General features: G+C 41.1%; 1 protein-coding gene across 1 annotated transcript in view; it reads left to right on the forward strand.

Annotated features, from left to right (window-relative positions):
* LOC125455017 (uncharacterized protein C6orf118-like) overlaps positions 1-26,964 on the forward strand; it is a 63,497-nt gene extending 36,533 nt beyond the window's left edge. Inside the window, exons 4-10 of the mRNA XM_048536485.2 lie at positions 2,295-2,354; positions 4,345-4,469; positions 10,651-10,709; positions 13,977-14,167; positions 19,179-19,232; positions 25,374-25,435; positions 26,154-26,964. Coding sequence (XP_048392442.1) covers positions 2,295-2,354; positions 4,345-4,469; positions 10,651-10,709; positions 13,977-14,167; positions 19,179-19,232; positions 25,374-25,435; positions 26,154-26,220 — 618 coding nt within the window. The 3' untranslated portion in view covers positions 26,221-26,964. The remainder of the gene's footprint in view (positions 1-2,294; positions 2,355-4,344; positions 4,470-10,650; positions 10,710-13,976; positions 14,168-19,178; positions 19,233-25,373; positions 25,436-26,153) is intronic.
* The last annotated feature ends 277 nt before the right edge of the window (positions 26,965-27,241 follow it).

Below are 27,241 nucleotides of genomic sequence, written 5' to 3' on the forward strand. Positions count from 1 at the left end.
AGAAGTGAATTTAGATGAGTTGAATGAATTTTGTTATTCCACGTGTTCTTCGCCATAAGTACAAAGACTTAAAAATCTTTGATATTTTGTCAAAATTCTTCATAATGTCTCTATCAATAACTATTGAGAATCTGCACTGTCCTTCAAGGGTTTGTGAATGAAGGTAATGGATACGATGTGATGTTGCCATTTGAGGCATGGTGATCCTTTTTCATTTTCATGGATTCACTTCTTCCTTTTCGAATAACCCTTATAATGATGTTTATAAATGGATTTTTGCAATATTACTGAAAAAGGCCCATAGTAGCTTCATTCATCATAATTAAACCTGCATACAGTCCCTGTGGATGGAATCTAGTCTGTTTTGGAAGTATCTAATTTATCCTAGTCAAGAAGCGGCTTTCTGAAGGACAGCCTTTAATTATTATAAAAACCGCATGAACTGCAGATGCTATAGAGTCATACAGCACCGAAACAGACCCTTTGGTCTATCCAGTCCATGCCGAACATTATCCCCAACTAAACTAGTCTCACCTGCCTGCACCTGGCCCATACCCCTTGAAACTTCTATTCATTTATCCATCCAAATGTTTTTTAAATGTCGTAATTTTATCCACATCCAACAGAAATTGCTGGAAAGTTCAGCAGGTCTGGCAGCATCTCTGGAGAGAAATCAATGTTAATGTTTCTGTTCGAGTGACTTCTCCTGAGAACTTCTTTTTCCAGCAATTCCAGTTTTTGTTTCTGTAGCTAGAATAGTTGTGTGTAAAGCTACCGTTAAAGATTTATAGAATATGTTCTTTAAAATTTAAAAAATTGTAGATATTAAGTAACTAAATGTTGCTTTTAATGCCATGTCTACAATGGAAATGTTTTTGGGCACGATCTCATAAGTAAGTGAAATCCATTAAGAATCAAACTGTTTGTGGCATTGCATCAATATTATTGTTTCACGCTCTTTTCTCTGTCAATATTGGGGATTGCTTTGAATGGATGACTGTTCCACATAGAGACAAATTGTTTCAGACTTATGGGATTTTATACTTGTGCCCAAACTTATTCTCCCTCATGATCTGTAGATATGGGACAGAAACGCTGTCACCTGACTACCTGAGGTGGATCTGCAACTCCAGGAAAGGAGGACTCTGTCCTATTTAATTAATTGTCTATTTCCATAAATTATTTACAAAGAACAAGGGAAGTATGATTTTCAAGAAAAATCTTCTGTTTATGTTAATCACTTTCTGCACTTATATTTGTCACACTTTCTCTGTCAATATTTTCCTAAATCTAATTTTCTGTGCCATCATTTATCTATTGCCATCATTTAAATGTTTGTATTTTATGTTAAACACTTGCATTGATTATGGAATTTCTAATCTCATTCACTAAATACCTAAAAACACATTTTCTTTTTTTAAAATTGTCATTTCATTTCTTAGAATTGAAATTGCTAATATCTTAAAATTGACAATATAGCAAATTCTGCTTAAAGTTCTGAATATAAGCTGAATTTGGGTTATGCATTCTGAGTAACTTTGCAGGATTTATCAGCACCAGTGAATCACACCAATGGAATATTTTTCTTCTAGCTTTTTGCTCAGTAGATAACATAGTGTCGAGCTGGAGAACGCTGCAGACCAGGCAGCATCAAATGAGCCGGAAAGTTGACATTTCAGGTCGGGACCCTTCTTCAGAAATGAGGATGTGTTATCTCTGACTCCAGCATCTGCCGTCTTGCTACCTCTTTTAGCTCAGTGGCTTTTCTTCAGATAATTTTATACAGGAAGAAAATTTCAAAAGTTCTTTTGATGAAGTAAAATCTATATCGCAAATTCTGTTAAAATTTAGGAAAGGTGTGCTTAACAGAAGAATGATATAGAACTCATTACGCTTGCAGTGTAGAAATTTCAGACAATGTATTAAACTGAAAGTTGCATGGCTTCATTTAATATTGTTTCAGTTTCCAAATTAAGGCCACCACTGGCGAGGTGTAGAAATGGAAAGTGTGTTTGTGATTATTTATTCAAGGTTTCTTCAATTAAAAGTATCTAGTTCAAGTTTGAAGCTGATGGATGTCATTTTGTCAGAAGAGAGCAATCGTGCATGCTTACCTATGTGAGCCAGGAGAAAGTGACATAGAGATAGATGGATAGCAAGAAATGGAAATCTCATTCTGCATTGTAGTTTGCTTTCTCTTTTTTACAAAAAATTATCTTTGTTACATAAAATGCTGTCTATTGTTTATTGTCACCTTTTCCATTTTACCTCTCTTTTGAATCTGCATCTTTCAGACCGAATATGATTTGTACCTGATGTCACTCTTGGAATCCCAACCAACGGATCAACACAAGGTAATGTATGTTGAAATTACACCTCTTCGTACAAGCCTATGTGTTGTTATGGACCAGTTAACCTCCTTCAAATATATCAAAGAAATAGCCTATACCCTACTTTTTATCTTACTAAAGGCAAGTGTAAGGTGCTGTGTACCATATGTAATTTGATTGGTTATACTTAATGGCTTAAGCAAAACACACTTTTTTCTTAGTTAAATACAAACAAAAGGAAGAAGAATTGATATAATTTTAATTCTATTGGAAATCTTAATAGAATAATAGATTATTTAACTACTACACAGCAACAGCAACTGTTCCAATATAGTAACATCGCATGAACAGACCCTTGGAAAATGCAAAGTCAGTAAAACATATTGTCTCAGATGCAACAGAAAAATGAAGGAAAAAGTTACATTGCATTTATTTTTAAACTTGCTTCAACCCTCGTTTCCTCCATCGGAGTATTCTGTCTCCCCTTACTAATAAAATTTCCTTTTCAATTTTGTTTCATTTTTTGCTTTTCTTAATATTTGATCTATGACCCCATTCTACTTTAGAAAGCAAAAACTATTATAACTGGGCTTGACCCAGTGTTTAAACAATTCAGAAACACTCACTGTGTAAATGACATCATATACAGGTAAGAAATGTTAACCTCCTATGTAGTTTTCAATATGGTTAAAAGAATTTGAATTTATCTGAATGCCACATTCTCCAAAATGATAGAGATCTGTTAATATAGAAACAGTTCAAAATACTGCTGCTTATATTATTTTCCGTTGCAAGATTTTTTCATTGTGTTTCAGCAAGTCGACATCAAGATCTTTATTACAGATTCTCACGTTTATGAACTTGACCCACCTTAAGCAATCATTCTCTTCAAACTTATTTGCCAACTTGCAATTTTTGCTCCCTTAACTTTTATCAGCTCTGAATAGTTATACTACTAAGCAGCTCAGAAGCTGAGTTCAAATTTTAGTCAAAATCCAGGAATTCAATAACAGCACTAGAGGGTCACCTTCACACATGCAGCAATAAGGAGGTCAAAATGAACAGATTAGGGCAACTCTTGTTAGGTGATAAGTGCTAACCTTTGACAATGATGCCTACATCCCAAGAATTATTTTTTAAAATGCTATCAATAAACTTGTTAATCTGTAGACTGTCAACAAAAATTGTTTACGAAAGCTGTTCAGCAGAGCTCCTTTGCTGCTAAATTTGGGCAAGTCTGAAAGAAACCTGATCATTCATATCTTGAGCGAGTATCGACAGAATGCTTTCATTCAGGAAACCTGTTAATCAAATTGTGCTCATAATTCCCATAATGCTTATGAAGAAGTGAGTCTCTTGAGTATCAACCTTGACTCAATTGATAGCATTATCACCTCTGAGTCTAGAGAATTGTGGGTTCATAGACCACTACAAAGACATATGTGCACACTTTCAAGGGTGCAGTTATGAGAGAGTGTCACACTTTCTTTTTCAAATACCTTGCCGTTCTCTCATTTGGCATTAAAAGGCCCTGTGGCACCATTTGAAGACAAGCAGTGGAACTCTGGCATCCTAGCCAATATTTAGTTCTTAACCAACACATTGTATTGATGATCTGATTTCTGTTCCTTTGCTGTGTCTGCCTGCTTGCTGTATGCACATTGGCTGTCACATTTTTGCACCACAACAAGACACAGTGTAATATATACTTAATTGTGAGTAAAATGCTTTGATGTGCCTGAGTCATGAAAAGTGCTACTTAAATGCATTTCTTTCTTTGATTAATTCATTACTATTATATATTGCATCTTCTGCACTAAGAAGCTGGAAATGCTAAAAGACAATGAAGAATTTTGGTGCTATATCACTATAATGGGGCAAAGATACAATGACCACTGATTTGCCAGGATGGTGGCCGTATTTTGTTGATCACTGTTGATGATAAAAATTTAAAGATTGGTTTTTCAGGTGGGTTAATGATATTAAATTAATTTTCTTCCTCTAAATACAACAGGTCTTGCTGGCTGAACTCCAAGGTATGACTACCAGAACAGTGAAAACTCACCACGTAGAGGAGGTGCAGCAGAAAGTTTTAAGTTTGGAGCAGGAAGCAAGACTTGCATTGCAGAGGAATGATAAGTATGTGTATGCCTCAACAATGAGAATATTGTTTTAACTTTGATATTATCATAAAGATAATAAAATGTGAGGCTGGATGAACACAGCAGCATCTCAGGAGCACAAAAGCTGACGTTTTGGGCCTAGACCCTTCGTCAGAGAGGGGGATGGGGTGAGGGTTCTGGAATAAATAGGGAGAGAGGGGGAGGCGGACCGATGATGGAGAGAAAAGAAGATAGGTGGGGAGGTAGGGAGGGAATAGGTCAGTCCAGAGAAGACGGACAGGTCAAGGAGGTGGGATGAGGTTAGTAGGTAGGAGATGGAGGTGCGGCTTGGGGTGGGAGGAAGGGATGGGTGAGAGGAAGAACAGGTTAGGGAGGCAGAGACTGGTTAAACTGGTTTTGGGATGCAGTGGGTGGAGGGGAAGAGCTGGGCTGGTTGTGTGGTGCAGTGGGGGGAGGGGATGAACTGGGCTGGTTTTGGGATGCGGTGGGGGAAGGGGAGATTTTGAAGCTGGTGAAGTCCACATTGATACCATTGGGCTGCAGGGTTCCCAAGCGGAATATGAGTTGCTGTTCCTGCAACCTTCGGGTGGCATCATTGTGGCACTGCATGAGGCCCATGATGGACATGTCATCTGAAGAATGGGAGGGGGAGTGGAAATGATTTGCGACTGGGAGGTGCAGTTGTTTATTGCGAACTGAGTGGAGGTGTTCTGCAAAGCGGTCCCCAAGCCTCCGCTTGGTTTCCCAAATGTAGAGGAAGCCACACCGGGTACAGTGGATGCAGTATACCACATTGGCAGAAGTGCAGGTGAACCTCTGCTTAATGTGGAAAGTCATCTTGGGGCCTGGGATATGGGTGAGGGAGGAGGTGTGGGGGCAAGTGTAGCATTTCCTGCGGTTGCAGGGGAAGGTGCCGGGTGTGGTGGGGTTGGAGGGCAGTGTGGAGCGAACAAGGGAGTCATGGAGAGAGTGGTCTCTCCGGAAAGCAGACAGGGGTGGGGATGGGAAAATGTCTTGGGTGGTGGGGTCGGATTGTAGATGGCGGAAGTGTCGGAGGATGATGCGTTGTATCCGAAGGTTGGTGGGGTGGTGTGTGAGAATGAGGGGGATCCTCTTTGGGCGGTTGTGGCGGGGGCGGGTTGTGAGGGACGTGTTGTGGGAAATGCGGGAGACGCGGTCAAGAGCATTCTCGACCACTGTGGGGGGAAAGTGGCGGTCCTTGAAGAACTTGGACATCTGGGATGTGCGGGAGTGGAATGCCTCATCGTGGGAGCAGATGCGGCGGAGGCGGAGGAATTGGGAATAGGGGATGGAATTTTTGCAGGAGGGTGGGTGGGAGGAGGTGTATTCTAGGTAGCTGTGGGAGTCAGTGGGCTTGAAATGGACATCAGTAACAAGCTGGTTGCCTGAGATGGAGACTGAGAGATCCAGGAAGGTGAGGGATGTGCTGGAGATGGCCCAGGTGAACTGAAGGTTGGGGTGGAAGGTGTTTGTGAAGTCGATGAACTGTTCGAGCTCCTCTGGGGAGCAAGAGGCGGCGCCGATACAGTCACCAATGTAACGGAGGAAGAGGTGGGGTTTGGGGCCTGTGTAGGTGCGGAAGAGGGACTGTTCCACGTAACCTACAAAGAGGCAGGCATAGCTGGGGCCCATGCGGGTGCCCATGGCCACCCCCTTAGTCTGTAGGAAGTGGGAGGAATCGAAAGAGAAGTTGTTGAGGGTGAGGACGAGTTCGGCTAGGCGGATGAGTGTGTCGGTGGAGGGGGTCTGGTCGGCCAGCGGGACAGGAAGAAGCGGAGGGCCTTGAGGCCATCTGCATGAGGAATGCAGGTGTATAGGGACTGGACGTCCATGGTGAAAATGAGGTGTTGGGGGCCAGGGAATTGGAAGTCCTGGAGGAGGTGGAGGGCATGGGTGGTGTCACAGACGTAGGTGGGGAGTTCCTGGACCAAAGGGGAGAAAATGGAGTCCAGATAGGTGGAGATAAGTTCGGTGGGGCAGGAGCAGGCTGAGATGATGGGTCGACCAGGGCAGGCAGGTTTGTGGATTTTGGGAAGGAGATAGAAACGGGCCATGCGGGGTTGGGGAACAATGAGGTTGGAGGCTGTGGGTGGGAGGTCCCCTGAGGTGAAGAGGTCATGAATGGTGATGGGATGGGATCTCCAACACCATTCATGACCTCATCACCTCAGGGGACCTCCCACCCACAGCCTCAAACCTCATTGTTCCCCAACCCCGCACGGCCTTCCCCTGCAACCGCAGGAAATGCTACACTTGCCCCCACACCTCCTCCCTCACCCCTATCCCAGACTCCAAGATGACATTCCACGTTAAGCAGAGGTTCACCTGCACATCTGCCAATGTGGTATACTGCATCCACTGTACCCGGTGTGGCTTCCTCTACATTGGGGAAACCAAGCGGAGGCTTGGGGACCGCTTTGCAGAACACCTCCGCTCGGTTCGCAATAAACAACTGCACCTCCCAGTCGCAAACCATTTCCACTCCACCTCCCATTCTTTAGATGACATGTCCATCATGGGCCTCCTGCAGTGCCACAATGATGCCACCCGAAGGTTGCAGGAACAGCAACTCATATTCCGCTTGGGAACCCTGCAGCCCAATGGTATCAATGTGGACTTCACCAGCTTCAAAATCTCCCCTTCCCCCACCACATCCCAAAACCAGCCCAGTTCGTCCCCTCCCCCCACTGCACCACACAACCAGCCCAGCTCTTCCCCCCCACCCACTGCATCCCAAAACCCGTCCAACCAGTCTCTGCCTCCCTAACCTGTTCTTCCTCTCACCCATCCCTTCCTCCCACCCCAAGCTGGACCTCCATCTCCTACCTACTAACCTCATCCCACCTCCTTGACCTGTCCATCTTCCCTGAACTGACCTATCCCCTCCCTACCTCCCCACCTATACTCTCCTCCCCACCTATCTTCTTTTATCTCCATCTTCAGTCCGCCTCCCCCCCTCTCCCTATTTATTCCAGAACCCTCACCCCATCCCCCTCTCTGATGAAGGGTCTAGGCCCGAAACGTCAGCTTTTGTGCTCCTGAAATGCTGCTGGGCCTGCTGTGTTCATCCAGCCTCACATTTTATTATCTTGGATTCTCCAGCATCTGCAGTTCCCATTATCACTATTATCATAAAGATGTTGGCCACAATTAACTCCACTTAATGAAAATAAAAACATTGATATTATTTCTGAGTCCTGTCCCTGTTCTTGTCACATTCCAGTGTGATCTTAGTAGAGACGATCCATTTACAGTTTCCCCATTCACTGTCAAACTGGGGAATTGGACCAGTTAATGAAGTGGGGAACCTAAACAGGAGACCCGTGTGAGGCAAGCCAACAACTTTATTGTAGTTGCCATGGGAGACCAGCTACTATGACTGGGTCACAAGAGGCTGCACCCTCTTGAGCATCATCATACTCAGTGGCTGATGGCTGCACCCCTGTCATCCCATGTGGCCCCCATGTCAACTCATGACTTCTATTTATTCTCCATGACCCCTTCTATCTTACAAACCAACACATTGCACGTTCATGCCCAATTGTCCTGTATACACAATGTACAGAAACAATTAACCGTATAGTAATAATGACATGTAGTAATAACCACTCAGAAAAAGATCACAAGTTTGATATGAGATAACACTGCAGTTCCTATAACCCTATAAAAGTGTCATCAGACAGGCATTATAGTACCAAAAACAAAAGCTTCATACCTCTTGATTGTGCAAATAAACACTGAGATCAGTGAAGAAACAATTTATTCTTACCAAATCAAGATGTCAATTAAGGAAAGCCAGCAACATTTCTCTCCAGCTGTGAAAACATGATCCCTCTGATAAAATTATTTTGTGAGTCTGTGTCCTCAACCACACATGCATAATGAGGACTGGTGTAGGAAATTTTTCAGTAGAACTGGATGGGCAGGGATGGATTGGCAATGGATTTGATTTGAGTTTGTTTTAATTATGAATGGAGGGCCTGAAGATGGGATGGGAAGGGCTAGAGTGCCTGAAAACTTTTAATACTTTGCTAGAATCCTGTGTTGGAGAACCAAAGAGGGCTTTCTACCTGACCCTTTCTCTGTACCCACATTCCTCACACAGTGTGTGCAAACTCAGCCCAAATATGAAAAGACGAAAATAACGTTCAAGTCCCACATATGTCATGTGTGCAGCTTGTCAGCTTCTAGAGTGCACAAATCAGGTTAGCCCAAACTCGGAGGAAGATTTGGCTGTCTATTTCTTGAAATCAATATTATTATTTCTGCATCTACCATTTAAAAAAAATAAATTTTAACTACCAATCTTGATCTATGACCAAGTACTAATCTCGCTTTTAAGTTTTGTAGAAGTATTAAAACTACTCCTACCTTAAGATCAATCTAGTATGGTGGTGCATGCCTATTGAAATCTGACTGCTTAGAAACTCTGGACAGTATAGACTGTCATCATCATCATCATTTATCTATAGAATCATTGCCAATATATTCATTTAATTCACTTGGCAACTTTTCAGAAATGCTGTCATTCAAATCCAGTGAATCTTCATCTTTAGGACAAATATTGAATAATAAGTTGAATCAAATAATTTCCCCTCCATTTTTCCCATTCCTTACAGAAACATTCCCTCCAGTCAGAGTAACTTTATTGGGCACTTGTGTGGTGTTTTTATTCTACACCAACCCTGCCACCAGGCTGCCTTCACCAATCATGGGTAGCTGCATGTATATCATACAGTAACATTCTCTATGTACCCAGCATTTCTGTTTATCTCACTTACTGCCATCAACAGGTACACCCTTTAAACAGACCGTCAAAACAGCCCAGAGAAACAAATGTAGTGCATTTTATTAATTGTACCTCAGAGTTTCCTCAGAAGGGATATTTTCTAATCAGCTTGTTCAGAAATGGTGTTACATACCTCTGGAACAGGTGGGACTTGAACCCAGGCATCCACATTGCGCCACAAGAGGCAATGGTTTCCTCAGTGTAATTCCCTTGCCCAAATATCGCCAGCTGCTACATTAATAACCTTTGCTCCATCAGAAGGTCAGAAGTGGGGATCTTTACTAATGATTGCACAGTGTTCAGCATGATACATGATTCCACAGATACTGAGAGAACGCATGTCTAAATGCAGCAAGACCTGGACAATATTCAAGCTTGGACTGATAGATGGCAAAAACCATTTATGTCATACAAGTGGCAGACAAGTAATCAGCACCAACAAGGGAGAATCTAAGAATCTCCCTATTGATGTTCCGTGATGTTACCATAATTGAATACTCTACTTTAAACATGATGATCTTTACTATTAATCGGAAACTGAGCCAGTCAGATAAATACTGTGGTTACAAGACCAGGCCAGAGACTAGAATTCTGCAGTGAGATACTCATCTCCAGTTTTCCAAATGTCTATCCATCACCTACAAGACACAAGTAAAGAGTGTGATGGAATATTATCCTCTTGCAGATGGATGCAGCTGTAACAACACTCGAAAAGCTCAACACCATTCAGGACAAAGCATCGCCAGGTGACTGTCACCATATCCACCACCTTCACATTCACCCCTTTCACCATCAATGCATAGTAGCAGCAGAATGCGCCATAATGCAAACACCTGCTCAGATTCCTTCAACAGCACCTTCCAAACTCTCACCCTGTACCAGCTAGAAGTTCAAGTACAGTAGATGTATAAGAACACCAGATATATGACACACTATCCTGACTTGGAACTATATAACTACAACCTCAAAGATGAGGGGTTTCCATTCTAACAGCACTGTGGGCATCTGAGACCAAGTGGCATGCAGCTGTTCAAGGAGACAGCAATGAAGCCCACAACCAATGAAAGGCAAAGTGAGTGTCATGGGATTTCATGAGCTGCTAACTGTTAGGTTGAAAGGTTGGTGTCAAATGGTGTCACTGATTCACAGCAGCTAATGGTGCACCAACAATGAGTTAACAGGTATTCACCAAAAATCAGCTGAGGTCTTTTCGGTTGATGGAAAGTCTAGTGTCCCTTTCTGTGGAAACGGTTGGGAGGGCACATGATGGGCAACAATTTGAGTTTGTAAAAGGGCAGAATCACATCTCATGGAGCTACCCATATAGTTTTCAATATAGTCCTGATGCTTGCTTTTAACATATTCAATCAACATCTTTCTTGTTTAGGCTTAGAAATGAACTTGAGGCTGAACTTTCCAAACTGGAGCCCTTGTCTGAACAGCAAGGTGAGTTAAGCTTTGGTTCAGTGTTATCAATTTAAGAAGGATTGGCAAGCCCCTTCAGGAGGGGTATCAAAATGAAATACTAATGAAGTGGGGGTGAGAACTTTGTGCTATAACTCTTTGCTTACTGCAGTTTCTCCCTTGTAATTTTAGCCTGCTATTTATTTGGAATAAGCATAAGTTGCTACATGGCCTGAAAACATTGATTTTCTTCAGTTAAATTTCATAAAGATCTGCGTTTATTTTCGTGTAAGTGTTCTCTTTGCTGTGCCTTTTGCTATAGTCAAGAGACAAGTGATATAATGTGGAAAATGTGAGGTTATTCCCTTTTAACAAGAAGATGGAAAGAGCTGACTATTGCTTGAATGAAGAAAGACTGTAAAAAGTTGCAACGTAGAGGAATTTGAACATCCTCAAGCACGAATGACAGGCATACAATTTCAGAAAAGAGGGAGAACAAATAGAATGTTGGTCTCTGTTTCAAAGGGAATAGAATATCAAAAGGAGAAGTGTTGCAGAAACTATACCTGACTTTATTTAGACCACACCAGAACAGTGGTGAACAGTTTTTGTCTCCTTTTCTGAGGAAAGATATATCGGCTTTGAAGGTAATCCAGAGCAGGTACATTAAGCTGATCCCGTGTATGGAGGGATTTTCTTAACAGGAGAGGATGAACAACTTTGGACCTTGAAGGCCCAATTTAGGAATAGTATAGTGGCAGCAATCTGGACTGGCTTATAGATCCAACAGCAAGGGAACTGGCGGATTGCCAGCATTGAGAGTATGAGTGCTGTCATCCCATTATAGAACAGCGGTATTGTACTCCATGGAGCTAATCCTCGTAATATATTCGAGGACAGTTTGTAACATTCTTGCGAGAACTGCATTCCTCATTTGAGGGTTGAACCCTGCGCCTAGCCAGGCAATAGAAGTTGGGTAGCTTCCATCTCTGCTGTAATGAAGCTGAGAAAACAATGCCCAGATGCTAAATTGTAACATGTTCCACAAGTGCTGTCCTGGACCTGGCCATCATTCTCACAAAGTATGGATTTCAAGTTCTCTGTGATCAATATGTCATTGTTGAAACCGGATTCCTCCAAACTCCTTGAAATAGCTAGGAGCTGCTCAGCAAATCTGTCAATGTACCAAACATCTCGGTGTAAGAGCTCTGTGGCATTCTTCTGTTGGTTGCCCCATTGAATCTTTAGTCTCTGCAGCAGATTTCAATTGTAACTTCATTTTATGGCAAGCTGGTAAACAAACTGTCCTACCCTTCTAGCTTGGCCACAAGGACTTATACAGTTAATGATAGAGCCCCGTTGAGTGTTGCCAAACAAAGAGCCCTCGCCGTGGAGGTGCCTATTTCCTTTAAAGTGGAGTCGCAGATAGACAGGCTGGTGAAGGAGGCATTTGACACACTTATTTTCATTAGTCATTACATTGACTGCAGGAGTTGGGATGTCATGTTGCAGCTGTACAGGACATTGGTTAGGCCATTTTTGGAACACTACATACAATTCTGGTCACCCTTCCATAGCAAGGTTGTTGTTAAACTTGAGAGAGTGCAGCAAAGATTTACATGGATGTTGCCAGGCCTAGATGGATGGAGTTATAGGGAGAGGCTGAATAGGCTGGAATTTTTTTCCCTTGGAGCATTCGAGACTGAAGGATGACCTTATAAAGGTTTATAAAACCATGAGGGTCATGGATAGGGTGAATAGCCAAAGTCCTTTTCCCAAGATGTGGAAGTCCAAAACTAGGTTTAAAGTGAGAGTGGGAAGATTTCAAAAGGACCAGTGGGATAACATTTTCATGCAGAGCGTAGTTCTCTTCAGCACCTAATACAGGACCCAGCGGAACTAACCAGAAAAAGTTGATTCTTTTGCCCTGAAGTCAAAACTAAATTACTATATTTATTCTGCTTGCCATTAACCCAACAGTGTAAACCTCTTATCTATTAACACCAAAGGATCTGCTAAGTAGTTGGCTGAAGTCATATTTTAAAATCCAGGCTCCAAAAATAATAATATGCCTTTCATCTCACCTTGTATATAATTCCATGTGATGTTTGAGTTAATAGTTTAGGAGGTAATAAAGTGTGAAGCTGGATGAACACAGCAGGCCAAGCAGCATCTCAGGAGCTTTTGTGCTCCTGAGATGCTGCTTGGCCTGCTGTGTTCATCCAGCTTCACACTTTATTATCTTGGATTCTCCAGCATTTGCAGTTCCCATTACCTCTGATACTAGTTTAGGAGGTACTTGCGTTTGCAATCACTGCACGATGAAGAGATAATTCAGACTCTTCAGCCTGTTCTATTAAATGGCAGATCATCTGTACCTAAACTCCATTTACCCTCCTTGACTTATTAGTTCACCTTCCGTATAAAAATCTATCAATCTCATTGTTGAAAATTTAATTCGACCCAACATTCACAGTCTTTTTCACGGGTGTGTACCAGATTTCTATTATCCTTTGTGTGGAAAAAAATATTCCAGATTTTCACCCTGATTGATCTTGCTCTAATTTTAAAGTTGTGTACCTTTGTTCTATATTCTCCCATCGGAGGATTTAGTTTATGTATGCCCAATTGAGTCATTTTGTATCACTTGTGTTCAAAATTATGGATATTAATTTAACCTAAGTTAGGTGCTTAGTTTCATTACTTTCTTAGTACATTTTATCTGAAAAGCTGTCTGAATGAGAATTGTGACCAAAGTAATAGTATTGTTCAGAAAATGAAGAAGGGTCTAGACCTGAAATGTTAGCTTTCCTGCTCCTCTGATGCTACTTGGCCTGCTATGTTCACCCAGCTCTACACCGCGTTATCTCAGATTCTCCAGCGTCCACAGTTTCTACTATCTCCAAGCCAATTTTCTCATACTGAGTTGCCAAAATGACAATGGGATAATGGTCAGATTCTGTTGCTTACTGGTTGTTCGATACACATTAACTATAACACCAGGGAAAATGCTCCTGCTTTCCTTCAAAATTATGTCATGGGGTCAGTTATGGCTTCACTTTAACGTCTTCTTCTTCAAAAATGAAAAAGGGCCTAGGCCTGAAACGTCAGCTTTCCTGCTCCTCTGATGTTGCTTGGCCTGCTGTGTTCATCCAGCTCTACACCTTGTTATATGTGCAAATTGGCTACCTTGTTTCCCTGTGTTTCAAAATTGCCTAATGTATTTTCCTAAAAAGTATTTCAGGGCATCCCAAGGTTGTGAAAGTGTTATTTTAATATGAGTCTCTGTTTATTTCTCTTAAATTATAGAGGAACAGTCCAATTTGAAGTACATGAAAACTAGAAAACAGCTGCCACATGGCATGGAGCAGGTGTTGTCACTGAGAGACCGTATTTGTAAAACAACAGCAATGATTCAAGAGCTGGAGAATGAGCTGAAGCATTCCATGGTGCCCTGTATAATCACCGATGCTCTGCAGAGTTCTTTCAAGGATACTCTGGTACTTATGATTGCTGTAATTTTTCCAGTTGTTGTAACGTTGCCATCTATTAATAGTTTGAGGTATTCATACAGGATTCAACACAAAAAATGTGTTAGTATAATGATCGGCAGAGACTGATCAACTTGGGGGTCTTTTCTTTAGCAATGAGAGAACTGAGGTGGTGACCTGATGGAAAATCTTCAAAATTATGTGTGTGTTTGATCAAATAGACACAGTGAAGGTGATTCCATCTGTGGGGGAGTGCAAACCTTGAAGCCATGAATATAAGAGGGCTGATAATGATTTCAATTAGGAATTCAGGAAAAAGGTCTTCGAAATTGACAGTATGTTCTAACACACATGCAAAGATTAATATGGTTTTCATAGATGCATTTAAGAGGAAGATGGATAATTAGATGCTGGGCTAAATGTTTTGGTGAAATGAACTCAGGTGGCAGAACCTTATATGGAACATACACACCTGTTGCGGTGAATTTCCTATTTCTAAGCTGTTAAGAACAATTCCTGCAAATCTCTACAGTAAGTGACTACAGGATGAGATTGTTCTTTCAAAAAGCCTTTTTTCTATCTCCACTGTTTCAAGAACTAATAAACAAGTGTCCAAAGAAGAAAACATGCCATCATAAGTTTATTTTAATGAATAAGTGGACCTTCCTTAGTTAAATTGTTTTAGAATCATTATAATTATGTTCTTTCAGTGTAGCGATTGCAAATAGAATTAATTTTCACAAAACAATACTTTTAAAAATTAATCTACACAATATTTTTCTCCCTTTTTTTTAACCCTATGTATGCCAGACAAGGTCCAGTAGGTAATAATCTCCTGAATCAAAAGATTGTGCAGTTCAAGTTCTGCTTCAGGACTTGAGTGCAATAATCTGACCACCAGTTTAGTACTGGGGGTGCACTGCACTGTTGAGGTGCCATCGTTTGAATGAGATTTTAAAGTGAGAACCCATCTGCCCTCTCAGGTAGATGTGAAAAAAATCCCATTGCATTATTTTGAAAAGTGTGGGGGAGTTATCTTTTGTTTCTGGCTAACATTTATCCCTCAAGAAGATGATCTGATGTTATTGTGTTTCAGTATGTGGGAGGATGCTGTGCGCTTATTTGGCAGCTCGATTTTTTGAATCAAAATTGTGGCTATACTTTAAAAATACTTCAGTGGCTGTTATTATTGAGTTTGAAGGAGTGTGCTGCTACTGTATTAGTCAAACAACACAGAAGCAGATTCTTTGGGCCAACCAGTCCATGCTGACCATAAGCCCAAACTAAACTAGTCCTACCTGCCTGCACCTGGCACATATCCCACCAAACTTTTCTTATTCATGTACATACCTGAATGTCTTTTAAATATTGTAACTGTACCCCATCCACCAATTCATCTGGAAGTTCATTCTCCACATGAACCGCTCTCTGTAAAAAAAAACAAAAAATTGCTGCTCATCCTTTCTCCTGTCAACTTAAAAATGTGCTCCCTGGTCTTGAAATCCTCCACCATAGGGAAAAGCCATCTGCTGTCCACCTTATTTATTCCCATCATTATTTTATAAACCTCTATAAGGTCACCCTTCAATCTCCTATGATCCAGTGAAAAATGTCCCAGCCTATTTGGTCTCACCTTATAACTCAAACCCTCCATTCCTGGTAATATCCTGGTAAATCTCTTCTGAGCCCTCTCCAGCTTAATAATATCCTTCTGATAACAGGGAGACCAGAACTGGACACAGTAATGCCAATACTCCAAGGGCCATGACATAAAAATAAAAATCATTTTTCCAGATGCAGAGGTGGCAAATTAAGTATCTGTATCAGGTGAGGTGGTTGGCGTGCTCGCCGAGCTGGCTTGTTCTCATTCAGACGATTCATCACCATGCTAGGTGACATCATCAGTGAGGCCTCCAATGAAGTGATGTTGTTATACTCCACTTAGTGTTTTTATTGTCTGGTCTGCTATCGTGAGTTGAATCATTTCTGGTTTTAATCTGTATGGATTTGTACATGGGGCCCAATTCTATGCGTTTGTTGATTGCATCACAGATGGAGATCCATGCCTCTAGGAATTCCTGTGCGTGTCTATGTTTGGCTTGGCCTACTGTGGTTACCTTGTCCCAGTTAAACTGATGACCTTCATTGTCTGAGTGTACTGATATTAAGGAAAGTTCATCATGTCGTTTTGCAGCTGGCTGATGTTCATGTATTCTGATGGCTAGTTTCCTTCCTGTCTGTCCGATGTAAAGTTTGTGGCAGTCGTTGCATGGCATTTTGGAAACCACATCGGGTCTGCATGTTGTGGGAATGGAGTCTTTAATTGTTCTAAGTGTTTGTCGTAGAGTGGCTGTGGGCTTGTGTGCTACCATGATTCCTGGTGGTCTTGGGAGGCTTGTTGTAAGTTCTGATATGTTCTTGATGTAGGGCAGTTTGGCCAGTGTGTTAGGGCGTACTGTGTCCTCTTGTTGCCTGTTGAGAAGGCATCTGTGGATGATGTTGCAGGAATATCCATTTATAGCGAAGATTTTGTATAGGTGCCCTTCCCCTTTCCTGCGCAGTTCCGGAGTGTTGCAGTGCGCCCTGGCTCGTTTAAATAGTGCCTTAATACAGCTTTGTTTGTGGACGTTAGGGTGGTTGCTGTGGAAGTTGAGGATTTGATCAGTGTAGGTTGCTTTTCTGTATGCTGAGGTTTGGAACTTGCCGTAGGTCATACGCTCAACTGTAACGTCCGGAAATGGAAATTTATTGTTGTTTACTGTTTTTTCTTGTGAATTTAATCCCTGCAAATACATTGTCGTTGAGGTGGTGGATCTCTTCTAATCTGTTGCATTTAATAATGACAAATATGTTATCTATGTACCGGATCCACGGTTTAGATTGAATTTGGGGAAGGGTAGTGTGTTCTAGTCTTTGCATGACTGCTTCTGCAATGAGCCCTGAGATGGGTGATCCCGTTGGTGTACTGTTGATTTGCTTGAATCCTTGACCGGCAAAGATGAAGTGTGTGGTGAGGCATAAGTCTAATAGTTTAAATATGTTGTCATTGCTGATGGAGCTGCTGATCTGAATGCTGCTTCCTCTTGTAATGTGGCCACTGTTTCTTTGGCTAGCAGGATGTCAATTGGTTTGAATAAAGCTGTGACATCAAAGGGTACTATAATTTTGTGGTCGCTGATCTTTGCTCTTGAGGGTATTGATGAATTCTTGGGTTGAGTGGATAGAATGTGGTGATCTGTCAACTAGTGTTTCAATCTATGTTTTAGGTCCTTGGCCAGTTTGTGTGAAGGTGTGCCTGGTATGGAAACAATGGGTCTGAGGGGGATGTCTGGTTTGTGTACTTTAGGAGGTCCAAAGAAGCAGAGGGTTTTTGTGCTTTCTGATTGCATTCTCATGTAGTTTGCCTTGGTTATCTGCCTTGCATCCTCTAGTCTCTTCAGTACAATCAGACAATGAAGGCCATTTGTTTAACTGGGGCAAGGTAACCACAACAGACCAAGCCAAACATAGGCAGGCACAGGAGTTCCTAGAGACATGGTTCTCCACCTGCGATGCAATCTACAAACATGTAGTATTGGTCCCCATACACAAACCCATACAAATCAAAACTGGAAATGACACAACTCACCATAACAGACCAGACAACATAAATTCCAAGTGGAGTAGAATAACATCGCTTCATCAGCAATTTCACTGATGATGTCATCTAGTATGGTGATGAAACTTCTGAGTGAGAAAAGCCAGCTTGGTGAGCAAATCAGCAACCTCACCCACAACCTGAGCTACAAATCTTTGCTATATCAGGTTTTGAATAAAAATATCTATAAATCAAGCTTCTTTTGGTTTACCTTACAACCAATTTAATTCAATGAAGAATACAAAACTGGCAAACGGATTCACTCTGTAATATGCAAGTATAAATGTTTATCCCTCTAAATACCCCAAAATAAACACACATGCTGACCTACACTAGGTAAAGGATTAAAAAATAACAGATTTCGCTGTAGCGTTTGGCTTTCTGAAAAAAAGACATGGCCAATTGGTTTTAGCCTATTAAGTAAACAAAGGTCAGATATGGACTGTTCACATCATCTTCTGGTCCAGCAGTCTGATACACTTAGATGTGTATTAGATGTGTACCTGATAATACTCAGTGTGCAGATATCTCTGAAATCTTGTCAGATGCAATTATCTTGGAAAATGCAACATTGGGAAATTCCTTTTTCTAGTCCCTTTTCTAGAATGACAAATAGGTTTCAACCTGAATACACAACAGAAGGGTTTATTCTGGAACTGGTCACCCAAGCTTCTCAGCTGTTGATGCAGAGCCACTAGCTCCATAAAGATTTCTGGAATTAGACCTGTAGTAAACCTGTGTGAATCTGAGCAGTGAATGTTACTAGACTCTTGGTTCATGGGGGGGATCATAGCTGATTCCTGCCCAATGCTCCAAAACATTTCCACTCCTAGAAGAACCATCAATAAAAAATCATGAGCAGAAACCCAAATTAATTCTTGTTGACTGTGAGGCTGTTATTTATCCCGCAACCATCTAACTAGAAGAGATGAAGGAATGCAGCACAGACCTTGGCAAATTCCAGGCTTCATTATTATAATGATGCCATTTCACTAAATTGCACATCCTGCAAATGTGGTGTGTGGGCATAAGGCAAATTTCATCTCAGCTCACAGTGTAATTTTATTTGTGTGTTTGTCTTGACAGTTGGCTAGTCTGTTAGAGCTCTCCCTCCCACTTTCCCTGCCTCACTTCTAATTGTGTACTTTGAAGAAATACAACTGGTCATACTCCATTGCTCCCAATTTCTAGGATATGAACTACGGGCTTTAAAAAATAACAAGTTATAGGAGAAATCCCTATTTCATGGAATTTGGCACAGTCTAATTCTGATGCCTCTTGTTCGGTTTGCAATATTAACATTGCTAAGAGTTAAATGACTATGTTGGAAAGTTTGTTAAACGGAGTTATTGTATTGTAGATAACATTCTAATGTATCAACAGGGTGAAGTTGCATATTTGCAGAAATCCAGTGACTTTCTTCGCAGTAAAATAAAAGTAAGTATACTTCTGTTGTCAGTTTTGGTTAACCTGACTGCTGCATTTCTCAATGATTTCCTGATTCCTTGAATGTACTCTGAGTTCAGTTTAATTTTCCTGGCAAACATCGATAATTGCCCTGAAGGAATGGCTGATGCAGTGAATTAAGCACTCTTGCACTTTTAGGTCTTGTGCTCGAATACAACTGAACATCTGTTCCTGATATTGGCCACAGGTGTTCTATGACAAGAGTTTGAGTTATCTCAGCCTGGCTCCTAAAGGGAACAATCTCAACACAACCCTAGGCAGCAGATAATTGCCATTCAATTAGCAATTGCACTCCAACAATGCCGAGCCTCTACATTTAGGGTGCCTTTATGAAATTCCAAGGTGCTTCATACAGCTGGAAAAGAATTGGAGAGAAAACGGTGGAGAATGAAGGCTACTGTATCTACAGTGGTCACTAATCTCATTTCATCTGGTGATCTCCATCCACCGTTGTCTTCAAGTCCAATCCCAACCAGCCCGCTTCTACCTCTTTCCCAAAATCTACAAACAGGATTGCCTGGGCATACGCATTGATTCTGCCTGCTCCTGCCCCAACAAGCTCATCTCTTCCAATCTCAACTCAATTTTTTTTTCTCCCCTTGTCCAGTCCCTTCCTACTTACAACTGCAGTTCTTCTGACGTTTTGTGTCAGTTTCTGAATTTCCAGTTTGGGGGTTCCAGTTATCTCCTCTTCACCATGGACGTCCAATCCTGTAATGTTTTCAGGGTTCTCTGCTTCTTTCTGGATAAAAAGCCTGAACCAACCCATCCACCATCGCCCTCCTCTGCCTGACTGAGCTCATACTCACTTTAACAACTCCTACTTTAATGCCTCTCACTTTCTTCAGATCAAAGGGCTGGCCATGGGTTCCTGCATGGGCCTTAGTTATGTCTATATCTTTTTGGGGAAATTGAGCATTCCTTGTTCCAGTCCTACTTGGGCCCTCACCCACAGCTGTTTCTCTGGTACATCGATGACATCATCGGTCCTGCTACCCTCTCTTGTCCAGAATTGGAAAGGTTTATCAATTTCGCTTCCAATCTCCACCCCCTTTCCACCTTCACCCTGTTCCATCTTCACCTAGTCCTCTTTGACTACTCCCTTCCCTTTTTCAATATATCTGTTTCTGTTTGCGGCAACAGGCTGGCCACTAATATCCATCACAAATCCACTGATTCCCACAGTGTACCTTGATTATCCATCTCACACCATGCTTCCCGTGAAGATGCAATTCCATTCTTCCAGTTTCTTTGTCTCCGTCACATCTTTTCCAATGATGCCAGCTTTTACAAAGGGTCCTCTCAAATGCCCACCCACTTCAACCCCTGATTCCCTCCCACCATGGTTGACAGGGCCCTGAGCCATGTCTGAATCATCTCCCGCACTATGGCCAGCACCCTTTCTCTTCTTTACCACAACAGTGATAAGGTCCCCCGGTCCTCACTTAACATTCTCCCATCATCCACATCCAAAGGATCATTAGTGGCCATTTCTGCCACCTCCAAAGGAATGCCAACACCAGACACACATTTCCCTCTCTCTCACCTTCCTTGTCAGCCTTCTGCAGGGATCATTCCCTTTGGGTTACCTTGGTCCAGTCCTCCTCTACTCTCACCATCTCTCCATACCCCCAAGGTACCTTCCTCTGCTATTTCATAAGGTGTAACACCTGTCTGTTTGCTTCCTTCTTCCTCACTATCCAAGGGTGTGGATATACCTTCCAGGTGAAACAATTCTTTACTTGCAATTCACACAATCTAGTCTAGTGCATTTACTGCTCACAATGTGGTCCCCTCTACATTTGGGAAATGAAATGCAGACTGGACATCCGCCTTGCACACCTATGTTGTGATCCTGAGCTTCCTGTTGCCTGCCACTTCAACACACTGCCACGTTCCCTGGCCAATATATCTCTCTCAGGCTTGCTGCAGTGCTCCAGTGAAGTTCAGCGCAAGCTGGAAGAGCAGCATCTTGATTTCCGCCTGGGGACCCTCCAGCCTTCAGGACTCGAGTTCACTACTTTTATGGGCTGATCACCTTCTCCCATGTCCTTACACCAACTCCCACACAACGGCCGTGTCATCGCCTGGACTACTACCACAACCAACCAAGTGTCAACTACTAATGTTCCCTATCTTTAGCATATATACCAAACTTTTCCTAGCTAAAATCAGTTGTGAAGAAAATTGGCTGGACCAAAACATTAACTCTAATTTCTCTCCAAGGATGCTGAGTTTTCCCAGCAATTTCTATTTTTGTTTCTGATTTCCAGCATCTGCAGTTCTTTGGTTTATTTTGCTGTTCTTCACGATTGGTTTTAAAATTTTCATTTTAGTTTTCAAAGCCCTGCATAGTCTTATTCCACTCTATCTCTGATCTCCTCCAACTCCTTAATCTTTGAGATATCTACACTCTAATTCTGGCTTCTTTGTATTCACAATCATATTTACTCCACCGTTAGAGGCCATGTCATTGAGGCATACAGTATGGAAACAGACCCTTCTGTCCAACTCATCTGTGCTGATCAGACATCCCGATCAGACATCCCAATCAGACCTAGTGCCGTTTGTCAGCATTTGGCTCATATTCCTCTAAACCCTTTTTATTCTTATACCCATCAAGATGCCTTCTAAATGTTGTAATTGTACCCACCTTCAACACTTCCTCTGACACCTCGTTCCTTATGCGCACCATCCTCTGCGTGAAAAGAATTACCCTTGGGTCCTTTCTAACTCGTTCCCCTGTCACTTTAAACCTATGCCCTCATATGGGCTGCCCCACCCCAGAGAAAGGACCTTCACTATTCACCCTATTCATTTCCCTCATAATTTTACAAATTTCTATAAGGTCACCCCTCAGCCTCCGATGCTCTAGGGAAAAATCCCCAGGCTACTCAGCCTCTGCCTTTGACTCAAACCCTCCAGCCCCAGCTACATCCTCATTAATCTTTTCTGCACCCTCTCAGGTTTAATAACATCTTTCCCATAGAAGGGCGACCAGAATTCTACGCAGTATTCTAAAAGTGGCCTCACCGTGTCCTGTACAGCCACAACATGACCTCCCAACTCCTATACTCAACGTTCTGACCAATAAAGGCCTACATGTGTTTAGTTGCCTGGGCCCAAGCTCTAGTATTTGCTCCTAATGTACCAGTACTTTTCTACCTCATGTTCCTCCCTTTAAATGTTTCTTAAAACATATCAAATTTTTGATTGTCTTGTCTAATACCTCCTGTTCTGGTTTGGTGTCAGACTTAATTTTACAATGCTTCTGCGAAGCGCCTTGAAAAGTTTCATAATGTTAAATGTGCCGCCGCAAATAATTTGTTGATATTCATAGTTACAAATCTATCACAGACTAATCCCATCTCTGGATTGTTTCTATAATGAAAGGCAATTTTTATGTGGACAGGTTATTAGGTTGACTCACATTCCACCACTAAAGTGGTGAAACACATTAACGTGAAAACATAGAAAGCTATGGAATAGAGAGATTTGGAAGTCCTCATCCATGAATCAGAAAAAGCTAGCATCTAGATGTAATAGGGAAGGCAACTAGAATGTTGACCTTTATTTCAAAGGGAATGGAGTATTAAAGTAGGGAGGTTTCGTTAAAACTATACAAGATAGTAGTCAGGCCACAACTGAAACATATGGACAGTTTTGGGCCTCTTAGCTAAATAAGAATATACGGCATTGGAGGCAGTCCAGAGAACACTCACTAGGTTAATACCAGCAGTGGGCAGATTGCATTATGAGGACTGGTTGAGTAGATTGGACTCCTACTGATTGGAAATAGAAGGATGAGAGATGACTTTCATGAATCATAAAGGATTCTAAGAGGACTTGACAAGGTAGATGCAGAAAGGTTGCTTCCCCTAGTGGAACAGTTTGGCACCAGAGGGCATAGGCTCAGAATAAGGGATCACACACTTAAGGCAGAGATGAAAAGGAATTTCTTTCCTCAGTGGGTAGTGGATCTGTAGAATTCTTTACTGGAGAAAGCTGTCTATGTTGGGTGAACAAGTATATTTAAGCCTGTTGTAGACAGATATTTAATCTGTAAGGGAATGAGATGTCATTTGGAAAAGACAATAAGGTGTGGTTGAGAATTAGCAGATAAGGCTATGTTCTATGGTTTTATGGAAAATAGGAGCAAGAATGGGTCTTTCAGCCTTTCAAGCTGCACCATTCATTATGACCTCGGTTGATCATCTAACTCAGTATCGTGCTCCTGCTTTGTCCTTGTATGCTTTGCTCCATTTAGCCCTAAGAAATATATTTAACTCCTCCTTGAAAGCATTCAATGTTTTGAACGCAACTGCTTCTTGAGTCACAAAATTCCACAGACTCACCACTCTCTGGGTGTAGAAATGTCCCCTCATCTCAGTACTGAAATGGCCTACTTCATATCCTTAAAATGTGACCCCAGGTTCTGGATTCTGCAGTCATTTGGGACATCTTTCAAGTCCTGTTTCAATTTTGTTAGTTTCTATAATATTCCTCTCTCATTTTTCTAAACTCAAGTGAACATATCAACTGATCCAGTGTCCTTCAAATGTTAGTCCTTCCATCCCAGGAATTGGTCTGGTAAATCAGAGGATGAAAAATGAAAAAGAGCAGAGATTTAATTGCAAACTAATAATTTAATAATTTACTGCTATCGGTGCTGAATTGAAGACCATTCTTGATCTTCCAACGACAATATCTTGCATTTACTCAGCTGTCAGACAAGACATCATTGGATGGTGAATCAGCAGTGGTGTAGCATGAGAAAATTGGGTGCCATCATCATACACGTGGAACCTGACATCATACCTATGAATTGAGTCCACCTATGAAAAGAAGAACATCGAGGATGGAGCCTTGTGACCAAAAGCAATTGCAGGCGAGGTACTGCTCGCTGCATTAGTTTACATAGGTACTCCAGGGAAGGATAGGAGTGGTCTGTCCCCAAGAAAGAGACAGAGGAAGACAGTGAGTAGTAGGTTTCTTTTTAGTGAAGCAGAGCAAAAACAGATAAGGTGAAGTGAAGAAGTAAAACAGCAGGACAAAGATGGGATATATAATAATGTCTAACATTCACACTATAAAAATGACATTGTTCATGTGGCTCAGAGATAATGGGAACTGCAGATGCTGGAGAATCCAAGATAAATAAAGCTCTCTGATGAAGGGTCTAGGCCCGAAACGTCAGCTTTTGTGCTCCTGAGATGCTGCTTGGCCTGTTGTGTTCATCCAGCTTCACACTTTATTAGCTTGTTCATTTGGCTGGATAGTTGGTTTGTGATTCAGAGTGGTTCAATTCCTGTGCCGTAAGGTTACCATGAAGGTCCGCCTTCTCAATCTTGCCCCTTGCCTGAGGCATGGTGATACTCAGGTTAAACTCACTGCCAACTATCTCCCTTTAATGAGACTGCAGCCTTATGCCATGCTGGAATTATGGCAACTTTACCTTTAAAAATGGCTGCTGTACGAGTAGGGAAGTGTCATATTGGTGCAGGTAGGGAGGTTGGGATTGTAACATGTTTCCTGAGTAGAGGGAACATCGTGGCTTGTGTTTATTGGCCTGCTTGATGCTGGGAACAAATTCCTTCTGTTGAAAACAAAAAGATATGAAAGAAATTTTAAATCATCAAAAATTCTGCCATTACGAATACCAGGCAGATATTCCAATGCGGTACAGAGGAAACTCAATAGTGCCAGAGGTGTCATCTTATGGATGAAATGTTAAACTGAGACTCCACCTGCTCTCTCAAGTTGTAAAGAAGATCCTGTTGCAATGGTTAGAAAAGAAAGGCAGCGGAGTTTTCCTCTCTCTTGGTCAGTATTTTTCCTCAACATCACCAAAACAGATGACCTAGTTTTTCTTTCACAATGCTGTTTGTTATTACTTGCTGTGTGCAAGTTGATGACTGATTTGCAACAATGATTGTACTTCAAAAGTATTTGATTAGCTGGAAAGTATTTCAGGATCTCCTGTGTTCATGAAAGGCTGTACGCAAATGCATGTTATTTTCTGTAGTATGTTTATGTAATTTACTTTTTATTTAATGTGTTTTATTCATCAGTGTGAAATAAAATTGATTACATTTTTGAATGTTGTTTCAGGCTCTTGAAAATTATATAGAAAGAACTCTTATTAATTATAAAATGACAAAAGAATATAGAGCGTGAGTACCTACATCTCATTACATTTTTCTTATGCTTCTACACTGAAATTAACTCTCTAATTTTTACCATCAATTAATTTGATAGTCAGTCATAGAACTAGCTTTAATTGTAGATGATATTAAAGCTTTTCTGTTTTATCAGCTAAGTGGAAGAAGTACATTAGTGTGATTCCAAAATTGTACCCTACTATGTTTATAGTTATAAATGTGATTTAAACTATTTTATCATGAGCCATTAAAATTGCAATTTTAATGTCAATTCTGAACTACTCACTGCAAAGTAACCTGTGTCGGTTACCAGTTTTCAACCAGAAAAAAGCATTTTAACCATAATCATGGGCCTTGACAATTAACTACGGGATCACTCCCTTTCAGCAAGCATGTTTAACTGTATATGGTCAGCATGTTTTAAAAATGTCTTCTTTTTAGCAAAACTCAAATTTACAATCAGCTACGCTTGAAGGCAGTGAGATGGAGGCAGTGATCACACACCCTTACTTACATGTCTTTCCTGTGATATTGGTCTCACTAACTGCTGTGAAAATAATACTGGACTAAATAAAAATTTTAAAATAAAAACTTCTTAAATTCTTCAAGGCTTTGGAGATGTAGAGAACACTAATACCATTTTAGCGTTAGTGAAAACAAGCCAAAAATTTATTAGAGCAGGATTTTATATTCGTTTTTTTTTCTAATCCAAGCATTCCTCTCTTTCCAGGAACTTCTGGTATATGCTCAAAGACATTGTGGAATCTACTGAAGTTAAAAAAAGCCAGTATCTCTGAGGAATGGGTTTGTCAGCTTGCCAATTCAAGTGAGCTTCCTAATATAGGAATTCTCACAAACATCTGTTCATTTAAATATGTTTGCAATGAGAGCCCCAAATTTAGAGAAAAATCATTCCGTCAGAAATCGGTTAAAAAATTTTGTTCATTTGTATGTATCATCACCTGACTTCAAAATGAGATCTTCTATCTACTGTATAATGCTGAGAGCTTTTCCAATAATAACTACTACCAACACCTATGTAGCCAAATAGTTTGAAGCACTTCACAGAACAGTTTTAAAACAAAATTTGATACCAATTCACATCATGACATATTAATCAAACGTTTCGTCAAAAAGATAGATGTTAAGGAATCTGTTAGTAGTAGTAGAGTGATAGTAAAGTGGTTTACATTGGGAATTCCATAACTTAGAGCTTGGATACCTGAACACGCAACCAATGATGGAAGCCGGGAATGTACAAGGTAGTAGAAAGAAAATGTGTTTTTCTGCAACATCTTTCACAACTACAGATGCAGCAAAATCCTATTGAAAGAAAAGGTAATTGAAAAACTAATTGGGTTAAACAATAACTCAGAGGAAGTATTAGAAAGGCTTGCTGAGCATAAAGCTAATAATTTCACAAGAACGGTAGGGGTGCATTTGAGGATGCTGAGACAAGTAAGAGTGAAAATTTCAGGTATGCTTTTCTTGATCGTGAAATCATTTGTATAGGTGGTGACCTAAAGAAAATTAAACCAGTAATCCAGAGGCTAAGGCTAGTTCTCTGAGGATAATTTCAGCGTTGTAGTTGGAAGGCTTTAAATTTATTTAATAAAAACTGAAATTTACAAGCAGTTGTTTCAGTAATGGTTTCTCAGTAATGTGAATTATCATTGTAAAAAAAGAAGCTAGTTTACATATTTCCTTTAGGGAAGGAAATCTGCTGTCCTTTCCTGGTTTGGCCAACAAAATGATTCCATATTAAGGAACCTTGTGTTATTATATTGTGTGGCATTGCCGCTGTGCTAAATGGGATAG

This window comes from Stegostoma tigrinum, chromosome 9, assembly GCF_030684315.1.
Source record: "Stegostoma tigrinum isolate sSteTig4 chromosome 9, sSteTig4.hap1, whole genome shotgun sequence".
Lineage (NCBI taxonomy): Eukaryota > Metazoa > Chordata > Chondrichthyes > Orectolobiformes > Stegostomatidae > Stegostoma > Stegostoma tigrinum.